At 41.5% G+C, this 14866-nt stretch overlaps 1 protein-coding gene across 1 annotated transcript in view; it reads left to right on the top strand.

Annotated features, from left to right (window-relative positions):
• Sntg2 (syntrophin gamma 2) overlaps positions 1-14866 on the top strand; it is a 152909-nt gene that overhangs the window by 44758 nt on the left and 93285 nt on the right. Inside the window, exon 2 of the mRNA XM_048352189.1 lies at positions 7572-7709. Coding sequence (XP_048208146.1) covers positions 7572-7709 — 138 coding nt within the window. The remainder of the gene's footprint in view (positions 1-7571; positions 7710-14866) is intronic.

Below are 14866 nucleotides of genomic sequence, written 5' to 3'. Positions count from 1 at the left end.
TGGCCTGATGTGCTTCTCCTTTGTAAGATTTGGGAAGATTTTCTGATATTCTATTGAATCTATGTCTTTTGCTTTTCGATATTTGATCTTCTCTTTCCTCAATACCTGTAAGATATACATTGGTATACCTATTGAGTCCCATTGTACTCGCTAATTTGTCTCATAATTTTGAGATCTTTTGTATATGTTTATTTCGTGCCACTTTACTATATCCTCACTTTGTCTTCAAGCCCAGAAATTGTCTTCCATGTCATCTATTCTGCCGAAGAGGATTTCTACTTTATTTTTATCTCTCAGCTTCCAGTTCGATTGTTTTCAGAATTTTTATCCCTTTATTGATATCCCTTTTGTGTCATTTTAGTTATTTATTTTTATTATAAAGGTGATATACAGAGAGGTTACAGTTATGTAAGTGAGATAAAGAAAGAGTACATTTCTTTTGAACATTGTCCCGCTTTCCCCTGTTTCCATCCCCATCCACAAGTTGTATGGTTCATTTTCAACATAGTGTCTAGTGAGTATCACTGATGCATTTGTTTGCCCTTTGTCCCTTTTCACGTTTTATAGTGACTTCCTTCATTAATTTGTTTAACCATGCCTTCTTTGATCTTTTTTAGCTGTGTAGTTATATTTTATGCAAACTCATTTAACCCTTTGTGTACATATTTAGATTTTAGTTTTTTATCTGTGTTCTACTAATGTTTTTTATTTCTCTTAGGATCATATACTGAGCTCAAAGGACTGTTGGTAAAATTGTTCAGTAAAATAAAAGAGGCCTTCTATATGGGCTTTCTTCTACTTCACTCTCATTCTTTCTTTGTGTTATGATTCTTGTTTTAGGACTGTTATATTTATCTGCTTTCTCTTATTTCTTTTATTTCTGTGTTCAGCTTCACTGACCCAAGGACACTTTGTGGTAAGGACTTATAGATTCCCTTTAGGCATCATCTTGAAGGGTTATTCTCTGTATTCTCCTTGGACTAGGTGTTTTGATGAGCTGTTCCATACCACTGTTGTGGGGCTGGGTTATAGCTCTAATATCTTTATGTCAAAACACCATGAAATATTTATATATAATATGATACAATTAGTAGCTTTATTTATATATCTGATCTGGCTATATGAATGAATTTTTGTATAGTAATGGATTAGAACTAAGCTTTTGGGGTAGGGAGGATGAGGAAAGATGCATGGAGTAAGAAAGATGATGGACAGGAAATGGGGCATGCTTATGCTGGTATATCGTCCAGCTGTGAGGATGAATAATGATGTCAGCAGCTAACTATGAATAGAAACGATGAGGGGCTTTTGGCAAAGAAAGGGTGAAGTGTGGGGTGGGTTGCCAGGAAACACAGTGAGAGTAAATTAAAAAATGCCATCTCTACTTCCCATCTATCCTGAGAAGAGCCTGCAAGTGGGCGGTTACAATTTCTCCTGCTCTATGCACTTGAGTAGCACTTTAAAAAAAAATTGTCCCAGCATGTGATATTCATGCTTTAATTCACATAAAGTCAACAATCTAGTTAAAATGGCATACTCATTTCTACATAAGTAAAGGAAAACATAATACAGCTATTTGTCCACCTGTTCTTCACACTCTGAATAATGAAATGTGATAAATATTTGGTGAACCTTAGTGTTTGAAATCTTTTTGTAAATCAAGTATGTTCTGTTTTAGAAAAGGCTTCTTTTGTTTGAACTATTGGCATGGTTCAGTATGCTGTCATGTAAATGCATTCATGAGTCATTGGGGCACATATATACAGATACATACAGTTAAAAGCTATAAAATGGTGAAACATAATGTGTATGATTTTTTTAATTAGCACTGGCCCACTGTACTTTTTTAAGGGGAAATTAACTTTAGTGTCAAAACGTGGCACCAATGAAATAGAACTTGATATTTTAAAATAATAGTAAATGCTATATACATACATTATAGATGTCTATATAATATGTTGTGTTATGTAGTGTGTGTGTGTGTGTGTGTGTGCGTGCGTGCGTGCATGCATGTGCAGGCATGTGTATACTGGTACTGGGGCTTGAATTCATGGCCTGGGCACTGTCCTTGAGCTTTTCTTTTTTTCTCCTAGCATCTTTTTCAGGGGTTGTGTCACTGAAGTGTTTGCTGGTAATATGAAAAGTCCAGTTGCGTGGTACAGATTGATTAGTGGGCAGGAGGTGGGGGTGAAGAGAATTCATGTTCTTCGTCATGCTTGGAAACCATGTATAATGGCTGAAAAACCCATTCCCATTTTGAATTAGGAAAGTCATGTGTAGTAGCATAGAAATATACAAAAAGCATGGGGCCTTGATGACTCTGTTGGGCCCTAATATTAGCCTTTCAATAAAGTATGCCTTCTTTTGCCTATAAACTAGGACAGAATCTATGGGTATGTAAGTCTTAGTTGGATCTCTTGTTAGCAATTGAATTTACTTCTTTTACTCTATGGATGGAAATTTCCTGAGTACATTTCTCTAATACAACCTATCATACTGTGAAATTTGGTGTGAAGAGAATAGGTTTGGATTTTATCCAAAGAAGTTTATTACTCACTTGCTTGTAGATCTTGTTTAACACTGTTTGTCTTTTGACTAAAGCCTAATCAGAATCATTGTAAAAGAGGGGTTTAGAAAGGCCAGCTACTGGGATTGAATGGTAAATGAACTTCAATGGAAGGCAAGAAAATTAATTGATTAATGGATTTAAAAAAAAACACTTGGTAGATCACATCATTAAGCTTTTGCTTATATGACAAAAAATCTCCAAATTTAGTGACTGGTTGGGGCCAAATGTTTACATTTTCCTTACATTCCTATGATGAGGTACTGTTTGCATGAGATAGTAGTTAGAGGTAGGATCCTTTGGGAAGTAAAGTCTTGAAGCCGGAGTGCCCTATGATGATATTAGTGCCCTGTATAAGGAAGAGAAACTAGCTTTTTCACCACAGTGCAAGAGCACAGCAGAATGCAACCATCTGCAAACCAGGAACGGGTCCCTCATCAGACACCATATTTGCTAGCACCTTAGCCTCCAGAAATGTGAAAAATAAATATTTGTCATTTCAGCCATCTAGTTTCTGTTTTTCATATGTAGGAACCTCAACTAAGACAGTGACTTTAAATAACAATTTATTTAAATCATAAATAATTCTTTAGTACTGAAACTACTTTGCAGATTAATAATTTGGGCTTGGTTCATCTAGGCTGCTGTGATGGGAGCCAAGCTTAGCTGTCTTCACTGGAGCTCATGTATGTACAAGTTGTCTGGGGCTGCCTGACTTGTGACTGGTGTCTTTTACTTTTCCTCTATGTAGTCTCTTCTGCCCCAGGACTTGTTTACATGGTTCTGAGAATGTGCAACGTTTCTAGTCAAGATGGCAGCTGTTATCAGTCTATTGGCCAGATCAAGTCTGAATTCTAGCCCAGCTTCTAGAGATGAAAAAATGAAGTCTTAATGAATTTTAAGAGTTTGTGGGAAAATCTGTAGCCATGCTTGCAATCTACCACACAGACATCTAAACATCTAATTTAAAGGCAAAGTGATGGGAAAATCTAGGCTCTAGCAAGAACAAGATATCCACACCTTGCTTTCAGGAAACATATCCCAGGATTAGGTATGTTGTTATGAAATAAATCTGGATTCAAATCCTGAATAGGTTGTTGACTGCCCAACTTTCTTATTTGTAATGACTATCTCATTGGCTTGAACTCTGGGCCTGGGCACTGTCCTTGTGCTCTTCAGCTCAAGACTAGCACTGTACCACTTGAGCCATGAAACCACTTCTGGTCACTTCTGGTTTTCTGGTGGTTAATTGGAGATTTGAGTCTCACAGACTTTCCTGCCCTGGCTGGCTTTGAACCACGATTATCAGATCTCATCTTCCTGAGTAGCTAGGATTACAGGTATGAGCCACCAGTGCCTGGCTGACAAGGATTGTATTTATGTAAAACTCTGCTTTGTACCTGGCTTGTGGCTTAGCAGTTGTAGCATGCAGTTATTATTATTGTATGATATATGGCTAGCACAGGGTCTCAACTACAGATAAACTTGACTACAACCAAGAATGGAGGTTAGGCTAGAGAGAGGTTAGCCTAGGTTGGCAGAGAAGAAATAATTATTACAGGATTACATAGTGGACTATATAAAGACAGAATTCAGGGTCATATGGACTAGATACTCATATAGCTAGAGAAATGCAGATTAGCACCAGTTCCCCAGAACAATGATAATCGACATTTATTGGGCCAAGTTTTTCTTTTGTTCAAGGCTAGCTCTCTACCACTTGAGCCATAGTTCCACTTTGGGCTTTTTGGTGGTTAACTGGAGATAAGAATCTCATGAACTTTCCTGTTCAGGCTGACTTTAAATTGTGATTCTCAGATCTCAGACTCCTGAGTAGCAAAGATTGCCAGCATGGGCCACTGGTACTTGCCTTATGACATATAATTTTAATAATTTTCTTAGTCTAAATTTTTGCATTTCTGAGTTTTCCCACACATATGCACATGCTTGCATTCATATGAAAGCATAATTTTTAATATACTTGTTATGCTCATACTCTTACTCTTCAGGTGTTGATGTTTTGGGACAGTTGCTTATGAAGTCAGAAAACTATACATTCTAAACAGATTTTCAGCATTGCACACACCAGCATCACTTTGCAAATGAAAAGTGGAGGTGAACATCTTGCCAGTAATCAGGGAGCTATATCCTTGTCTGATTAAGTCTGCATGATACTTCCGAGTAGAAATGCCTCATTTAAAACTGTTACAGCAGGTGTTCATTCTCTTTTTCACATTTTCCAGAAACAAGTAGGTAACACATGTGCATACATGAATGCTCACATGCACTTCCACACCCATACCTATATGTATTATATATGAGTCCTTATATTCTTGTCCTTGCATGCACTTGTGTCCTTGATCTTAAACATTCACCCAGTCATATTTTTATGAATCTTAAATGATGTTTGTGGTTAGTATGAATCTGGGTGATAGTGAGGTTGGCTTTCTCTATCCTTTCCTCCCTCCCTTCCTCTCTGCCTCTTCCTTCCTTTATTCCTTCTTTCCTTCTTTCTTTTCTTTCTTTTAATCTTCATTTGTAGTAAGGAGTTTTGTGATATTTCCATTCATGCATAGATTGAATTTGAACAAACTCACCTCTCCCATTGTATTACTATTTCTGTCTTCCCCCATGCTACTTCTTTTTCAAACAATATTAGAATAATGAAACCCACCATATACATATATATACGTACACACATTTATTAAACACACACAGAATGTCATTTAGTTCTACTTATTTCTGACAATCCCCTCTGATGTTTCATTTTCATTTCAAACTTGTTTCTCATTTTAGTCTTTCTTTGGTGAATATACTTTATGCTCTTTTAGCAATTTCTTTTCATGTTTTTTACTCGGTTGAAATACATACTCATTTCCCTCTTTATTTGTAAGGCTCTTTACATTAATCCCATGTTTTTATAGTATTTTGTCTTAGAAATGTTTTATTTTCTATACAGAGAATTTAAATCCTCTCAAGAATTTCTGGATTTTGCACCAAGCTAACCTCAAATAGCTCACTAATACAGATGCACGCACACACACACACACACACACACACACACACACATATATACACATTTTTTCATGGATTTTTTAATGTCCATAATTATGGATATCTAGAACTTAGTCTTTGAATTAGATGAATTTGAAGCATGCTGGTTGTTATAAAATTGTGAAGAATTAGTCTCAAGATCTTTTCCCAAACTGTTGGTTTTCTTTAGTAACACAATAAGTCCCTTCACATGTTTTGATTTATTGGCCTGATTCTTCTCCAGTGACACCCAGGGCTGAGATGGGTTTACTGTTTTGTGGAGCAGGCTCTCCCTGTGGACAGTAAGGAGCATTCAGGGTGTTCCTGGATGGTGCCATGGGTTTAAATTAAAGTGAGTTGTGAGCTCTAGAAAAAAATGCTATCTGGACATAAAATGAATGTTTTCTGTAGAAGGAAGTCATTAGAAAAAAATTACAAATTGAATTGGAATGTGTAATGATTTCGAATTTAGGGTTTCTCCTGCCTTTGATTTTTAAATATTTGAAGCAGAAGCTTCGTTTGTTTTGAAAGCTTTGTCTGGTTTGGTGACAAAGGATCGCACCAAGCAGCACACACAGAGCTTTGCTAAGTCAGTCTTACTTTCTTTTTTTTTTTTTTTAAAGTTTTTATTATAAAACTGATGTACAGAGAGGTTACAGTTTCATACGTTAGGCATTGGATACATTTCTTGTACTGTTTGTTACCTAGTCCCTCATACCCCCCTCAGTCTTACTTTCTTTTGCTGCCTTTCAGATGTGTATTATTAAATATCAAAATGCAGGACTTAAATGTTATGTTCTGTTGGAGGCCCAGCATCCTTTCCTTGACTCCACTCTAGGCAGGGCCTGTTACTTGGAACACCAAGTCAGTCTGTTTCCTTCCTGGATTCCCCAGGTAAGAGGTTTCCTCATACAGATGACTCATTGTACAATGGAGCTGGTTGCCTGATGAATTAATGAAACTTAACATTGCACTCATGTGGTAGATATTGACATGCTTGGTCAGGATTGCACCTTAGGTGCAGCTGAGAAATCAGCTTGTCCTGAGCAGTAGGTGCAGTGGGACCCTCCTTCAAACAGCCAGGTACATTGGCTGTCACTCTTGTTACTAGCAGGCCCTTGTGTCTCCTGCCTGGTCCTGACCTCCTGTCCTTCCACTCTGGGTCCCCTGTTTCAGGACCTCATCCTTTCATGTTGAGTCTCAGGTCCGCTCAGCATCCTTCTGGTGCCCTCCTTGGGCATGGGTTTTCCCAGCTGTTCTAGACAGCTGCTGTATGTGGCAGGGACAATGCAGGGTACAGGGGTATGTGAAGCCTCCCTGTAGGGCACTTAGAAAGCTTAAATTCCTGGGGCTGGGAATATGGCCTAGTAGCAAGAGTGCTTGCTCCTATACATGAGGCCCTGGGTTTGATTCCTCAGCACCACATATACAGAAAATGGCCAGAAGTGGCGCTGTGGCTCAAGTGGCAGAGTGCTAGCCTTGAGCAAAAAAGAAGCCAGAGACAGTGCTCAGGCCCCGAGTTCACGGCCTAGGTCTGGCCAAAAAGAAAGAAAGAAAGAAAGAAAGAAAGAAAGAGAGAGAGAGAGAGAGGGAGGGAGGGAGGGAGGGAGGGAGGGAGGGAGGGAGGGAGGGAGGGAGGGAGGGAGGGAGGGAGGGAGGGAGGGAGGGAGGGAGGGAGGGAAGAAAGAAAGAAAGAAAGAAAGAAAGAAAGAAGAAAGAAAGAAAGAAAGAAAGAAAGAAAGAAAGAAAGAAAGAAAGAAAGAAAGAAAGAAAGATTAAATTCCCAGAGTGCTGGGTTTTGGAGAAAGTTTTGGCTAACGAGTTGTGTTATCTACAAGCCATATGAAGACAGGCGGTAGCCAGTAAGAAATGGTGCACACTGTCTAGGAGGTCGTTAGCCTGGGAGGGTGCTATACTTCTCCCAGGGCCACTGCATTCACACCATTTGTCCCTGCTTGCCTTCTCTCCACAGAGCAAAACGTCCCTCGCTCTGCTGTATGATGAAGTCTCAGAAAACACCTACGACGTCCGCCTAAAGCTGACACCTGAAACCTTGACTATTCAACGGCAAGACATTGTCTGCATAGGGGACAGCCATCCCAGTGCCAATGTAAGTGCTGGTGTCATCTGCGTGGGGACAGCCATCCCAGTGCAGTGTAAGTGTCCACGTTGTCTGAGTGGTGACAGCCATTCCACTGCAGTGTAGGTGCCCATGTTGTCTGTGTGGGGGCAGCCATCCAAGTACATTGTAAGTGCCTGACCCAGGGTGTCTGAGACAAGACACAGTCCTCTGCCCACAGAGAAGACCTTCAGAACTCCTGCAAAGAATCATTCCCTACTGAAAAGCTACTCTACCATGATTTCACTCACTTCCGCCTAATTTATTGGTTTCCTTGTTGCTATAATTTCCTTAAGGAGCTTCACATAAAAATATTTGTAAATAATCCCATGTGGAAGGTACAGTACTCTCCCTGGAGACTAAAAGGACTAACTGTGGCCAGTGGTCCACTCACTAATGCAACACTCACTCTGCCACCCATCTTTAATGGTATATCAGGGAAGATGCAGGGTTCTTACACATGATAATGAGCAGATGTTCAGCTATATGGACTTACATACAGATCTGGGTGAATAATTGATGCCTAAACACATCAATTAAGATTTCCTGTTAAAAAAAATGAAATGTCAGAGCACATAGTTAACACATGCTCTGTCTGTCCTCCTAAACCCAAGATGTAATAATCTCTACTGGTTCTATACAGCACGGTGAGTGGACATGCCCGCTGGCTGTGATGGTGTTCAAAGGAGTTTCCTCACACAGATCAAAGGCAGGTTCTGAGAGCGCATTTCCGACAACCCCATTGCTATGAGGCACAGCAGACCCTGGTGCTGTTCATTGGGTTAGAGATGAGCCTTGCCTGCCCTGAGTGTCTGTATACACTTGGAGCCAAGGTCATGGCTGTGTTTTGTCAGAGATGGCATATCCTCCCTCTAGTTCTCATCCTATGCATGTTACATAGAAGGCTTCCATGATGTTCTCACCAGGGAATGTGGTTGAAAATAATTATTTTCATGAAAAATAATTCAAAAGCACAGAATGTGAGATCTAATCACTCTAAGTCTGATTAATGGAAGAAATGAAGACTTTATGTCATAGAAAAGTGAGCTCATTGTGGATCTCAGGAGATGAGGCCAATAATTAGATTCAGTTCTATATACATGATATGTACTTGGCTCATCTTGAACACCACTAAATTAGTTACTAATTTAGGTTAGTTATTAATAGGATATCTAATCCTAAGTACTCCATATTTTTGATGCAAACATATATAATGGATGGGAACTACCTATGTCAAGGTGGACAGCACTGGCTCATACCTATACTCATAGCTACTTGGGAAACTGGGAACAGAAGGTTCATGATTCAAGGCCAACCTGAGCAAGAGAGTTCATGAGACCTCCTTCTCAACATATATCCAGGCCTAGTACTACACAACTGTCATCCTGAGCTATTTGGGAAACTAAGATCAGGAGAGGTTTCAAGCCTTGTCTGGCAGAAAAGATGGAGTCCTTGGAGAATGCATCTCCATGGAGGGAAGTAGGTATGGTGGTGTGTAGCAACTATTGGAAATCTCAAAGTAGATAGTGGTTCAGGCACTCTCCTGGGTGTGGAGCCCTATCCTAAAGGTACCTAGGAAGAAATAGGGATGAAAGTGGGGCTGGGTAGTAGAGCATCAGTGGAGCAGGTGCAAGGGCCTGATTTCAAATGTTAATACCATCCAAAAAAAAAAAAAAGAAATTGCCTATTCATAGAAAACAGTCCTGTCTCAAAGTATCCATAGCCAGAAGGGAATGGGATGATGGTTACATCCTGGTGGAACACAGCCACAGAATGTCGACACTAATGAACTGTTAGGCACAGTGCTGGGTTAAATGATGGCATGCAGGTGGACATTATCTGAAAGGCTTTATTTTATACATTTGTAAAAAAAAAACTGGATTTGAAGAGTATTTATGAAGCAAAAACTTTAGATTCCAAGCTTTTAAAAAAATATAATTTTATCATCACTAAGGTGATGTTGTAGGCGTTAACATTTCATAAGTCACGTAATGAGTACATTTTGTTTGGGACAATGTCACTCCTTCTTTTGCTCCACCCCCCTTCCCCTTCTCAGATTCCAAGCTTTCTTTTTGTTTTAAAGACCTTCATCATACTTGTGGCATTGTGAATTTGGTTTTGATACTGAGCAAGATTCTGAAAGTAGAAAGTGAATAAACCATGTTGGTAGGGTAAAACTGATTTAATAAAGCATCTGTCCATTCATTTTACACTTGGCTCGGCCAAGTCATGACCTGGGTGGTGTGCTTGCTTGGATCAGGGATGCCTCTGGACCACTGTGGTCTTCATCTCCATTTCTTTCCAAAACACTGGAAAGCTCCACCAGAATACCGATGAAGCATGCTCAGCACTGCCTGGACTCCATCAGACCTCAATGTAGGAATTTTCAGTCAGACCTATAGAAGTTTTGTCATACTTCTCTTGCTCTTATCCACAGATTTTTCAAATATTTGAGTATTAAAATTCTCGGGTTTACTAATGCTAAGACCATTTTATTTCCTAAAAAATGCATAGTGATCATTATAAAGGTAAAAAGACATGGGTGGACTGGGCCTTTTCTCCAACTTTAAAATATGAGTCTTTCTCACTGATTAAACAGGATCATTTTTAAAAGAGCAGCTTTGGTTTGTTTTGGGTTTTTTTTTTGTTTTTTTTTTTTTTTTTTGCCAGTCTTGGCCTTTGAACTCAGGGCCTGAGCACTGTCCCTGGCTTCTTTGTGCTCAAGGCTAGCACTCTGCCACTTGAGCCACAGCACCACTTTTGGCTTTTTCTATATATGGGGTGCTAAGGAATCAAACCCAGGGCTTCATATATGTGAGGCAAGTACTCTACCACTAGGCCATATTCCCAACCCAAGAGCAGCTTTGGATAGAAGAAACCTACCACCTTCATCCTTTACAGAACTTCAAGGTTTGCAGCGAGCTTTATGATGACTTCTGTCTAGTCTGCTTGGGCTGCTGTCATAGAAGGGGTGGCTCAGGCAACAGACTTGTGTTCCTCATGGATCTGGAGCATAAATATCAGAGGTCAAGAGGCCCATGAAGTAGGCTGCCTTCAGTAGCCTAGATGTAACTGCCTGCTGATGGGTCTCACAGGGTGAGAGAAGAGAGGAGAGAGGGAAGAAAGAAGGGAGAGGGAGAAGAAGGGGAGGGAAGGGGAGGGAGAGGGGAGGAAGAAGGAGGGGGAGGGAAGGGAAAGAAGGTCTCTTCTTATAAGAGCACCAATCCTGTTGGCTCAGGCCTCACTTAACCTTAATTATCTCCTGAGTGATCCTTTCTCCATTTGCATCCATATTAGAGATTAAGAGTGCAACATCAGGGCTGAGAATATGGCTTAGTGGTAGAGTGCTTGCCTAGCATGCTTGAAGCCCTGGGTTCAATCCCCAGTATTACATAAACAGAACAAGATGGAAGTGGTGCTATGGCTCAAGTGGTAGAGCACTAACCTTGAACAACAGAAGTTCAGGGACAGTGCCCAGGCCTGAGTTCAAGCCCCAGGACTGAAAAAAAAAATCAAAAAGAGTGCAACATCTGGCTAGGCACAAGTGGCTCATGCCTGTAATCCTAGCTGCTCAGGAGGTTAAAATCTGAGGATCAGATTGGAAGCCAGCTGGTTCAAAGTGAATCTGCTTCAAAGCCATCCTGGGCAGGAAAGTTTGTGAGACCCTCATCTCCAGTGAACCACCAAAAACGCTAGAAGTGGAGATATGACTGAAGGAATAGACCACTAGTCTTGAGCAAAAAGAAGAAGAAGAAGAAGAAGAAGAAGAAGAAGAAGAAGAAGAAGAAGAAGAAGAAGAAGAAGAAGCCGCCGCCCAAGGACCAGCACATAGGCCTTGAATTCAAGCCCTGGGAATAATAGAAAAAAATGCAACATATGAATTTTAAGTAGGCACAATTCAATGCATAGAAACTTCCTACACAATATATGATTCCCAGGCATAGAAACCAAATTTTAGAGATATTTAAAAGGGTAGTACATATTTGTAGAAAATGACATTGTAACTTACTTTATAGAACAAATAATTTTAAAATATCTTTTGGTTTAGTTGGAAAATGGATAATAGTCTCAGTTTTGTTAAATAAATAATCCCAGGTTAAACACTATATGTATGTTTTCTAACTCATTTTGCTGCAAATGATCGATGCTATTCATATTTCCTTTGAAACATTGAGAATACTCAGTCTATTTATGGAAATTCTGTAAGGGAATAAAATGACAAATTTAAAATATCATAATTTGGTTAGGTTTTAAAGGCAGAAATATGCTTTCTCTGGTATATACTGTTGAGCTGTCTGTGCGGTTCAGATGGTGATGAGTCACCGGTGGGGATGGCTGTGAGGTTGTAGGTCTGACTATGGTGGGGATGGCTGTGAGGTGGTGGACGGCCACTGGTGGGGATGGCTGTGATGGGGTAGAGGTCACTGGTGGGGATGGCTGTGTGATGGTAGGCGGTCACTGGTGGGGATGGCTGTGAGGGGTAGAGGTCACTGGTGGGGATGGCTGTGAGGGGTAGAGGTCACTGGTGGGGATGGTTATGATGGGGTAGAGGTCACTGGTGGGGATGGCTATGGTGGGGTAGAGGTCACTGGTGGGGATGGCTGTGTGATGGTAGGCGGTCACTGGTGGGGATGGCTGTGAGGGGTAGAGGTCACTGGTGGGGATGGCTGTGAGGGGTAGAGGTCACTGGTGGGGATGGCTGTGAGGGGTAGAGGTCACTGGTGGGGATGGCTATGATGGGGTAGAGGTCACTGGTGGGGATGGCTGTGGAATGGTAGGTGGTCATTGGTGGGGATGGCTGTGATGGGGTAGAGGTCACTGGTGGGGATGGCTGTGATGGGGTAGAGGTCACTCGTGAGGATGGCTGTGTAGTGATAATGTTGACTCAGTCTCCTGTGTTCAGCTTTCAGGAAGGGTTTCTTATAAGCACTAAGGTAAAAGCTGGTAGGTTGGTGTCTGCCTCTTCTCTTCTAGGCCCACTGAGAATTCAAGTTTTCTTGAGTAAATGAATAAAAGTTTTATTCCAGTTCTCATTCTTTGTGTGACCTTATTCACTTACAATGTGAGGTTCCTAGATTTTAGGGAAAGCCTGATCCGCATACACATAGGGATATCTTGGAATGTGCTTCAGCCACACGATGCAATTATTTTCTCAGTTTTATTGAGGCATGAGTGACAAATAATGTTATGTATATATGGAAGATATACCTAAGCTCTACATGTGATGACTTGATATATATTCTGAAACAATAAACACAAGGTAAATAACACACGTTTTACCTCTCCAGGGAATGTGTGTGTGTGTGTGTGTGTGTGTGTGTGTGTGTGTGTGTGTTTGGTCTGGCTCCTCAGATCATTGCAGATATCAAATATTCACTGTAGTGTTGTTCACTGGAATTCCCGGTGTTCATTTGTACCCTGGGACTGAGCCATCTGACACCGAATCCTTCTGCCTGTTGCCCACATCACCCTGTCTCCTCCCCTGTGACCCTGACATCCACAGTCATTTTATGAGATCAACTCATTTACATTCAGTTCCTGAGATGTGCAGTGGTTGTCTTTCTGTGCCTGGCTCACCAAACTTAGCACAGTGTCTCTGGGTTCATCACTACTGTCATGTAAAGATCCTCATCTTTACAAAGTTAAAGAGAATTCCACTGTAGACACACATGGCATCTTCACTTGTGGACAGACACAGAGGCAGTTTCTTACCTTGGCCCTTGTGAAATAGTACTGGCATGCGTGTGATTCAAAGCTGTGTTCTGCTTGGGTGTTCCCTGCCCAGCCTGCCTGTGTCCTCATCGTTTGCCTCACTCCTTTGTTCTGCCTTTGAAAGGGACAGTGCAGACTAAACTGTTTGGCCAAGAAGTGTTAATACTTTCACTTAAAAAGGAAAGCAAACTACTGCTTTCCTATAGTATCTTTTTGTCTGTGTAGTATCTCTGTCTTGACCCAGCCACCCATCTCGTCCCTGCCAAAGTGGGTCAGCTCTGGGCTTCACCTCTGTTGTACCTTATGAGGAGTTACCTCAAGTTTAGACTGGCAAGACACACACAGGATTTCATATTTAAGAGATGGAGGGGCTAGGAATATGGCCTAGTGGTAAAGTGCTTGCCTTGTATACATGAAGCCCTGTCACGCTACACTGGTTTTGGGGACAGCCCTACATGCTTCTCCCGCCGTGGGAGGCCAGAGCGTGTCCCGGTGTCGCGCTACACTGGTTTTGGGGACAGCCCTACATGCTTTTCCCGCCTTGCCGGCCACGGGAGGCCAGAGCGTGTCACGGTTGGGGCTAAGCTGAGATGGGATAGGCCGCCGAAACCCCCCGCATCCCCAGCCCCCCTTACATTTAAGAGCAGACACTGGACACGGAGATTTCGGGGAGCCGTCTGGTGGACTACCGACTTCCAAAAGTTTTATTCAGGGAAGGGGTTTATATAACAGCAATGGCGGCAGGAAGAGGAGGGACTAACTGGGTATTAACGATTGGCTAATGAACTGTCCATCATGGTGATGTCGCGAAACTTCCTGAAGAGGCGGAGACCACAGTCCCCCCAGAACCGGGCCCCTGGGCTCAGGCAGCGCCATTATGAGACATGTGCTCACAGAGGAGAGGTGGGGCTGGTTCCATACCCGGGGAGAAGGTGGGAGTGGCTACCAGCCAACAGTTCCGGGTCTTAAAGGTATAGCCATCCCCTACAAAGCCCTGGGTTCAATTCTTCAGCACCACATATATAGAAAAAAGCCGGAAGTGGTGCTGTGGCTCAAGAGGTAGAGTGCTAGCCTTGAGCAAAAAAAAGCCAGGGATGGTGCTCAGGCCCTGAGCCCACGCCCCAGGACTGACAACAAAAACAAAACAAATACATTTCCAAGTCTGAAAAAAAAAAGAGATGGAGACTCTGGCCATGGCCAATTAAAAGAGTATTATGTTGTTAGTATTTTATCACTGCCTGCATTTAGTATTATAAGACAACTCTGATCAGAGGGTATGAAACAGTTAATCCTTCTTTAATTCATACCAATTACAGAGTTAGCCAGAACACAGTTGAAGTCAGCAGAGATATTTGGTAAAGGACCTAGTTCTAGAGCAAATGGGAAGAGATGGATTTTTAAAAGAAAACTGAGCACATATCGCCCATTCATTACTG

This window comes from Perognathus longimembris, chromosome 8, assembly GCF_023159225.1.
Source record: "Perognathus longimembris pacificus isolate PPM17 chromosome 8, ASM2315922v1, whole genome shotgun sequence".
Lineage (NCBI taxonomy): Eukaryota > Metazoa > Chordata > Mammalia > Rodentia > Heteromyidae > Perognathus > Perognathus longimembris.
This window is presented reverse-complemented; position numbering and strand designations above follow the sequence as displayed.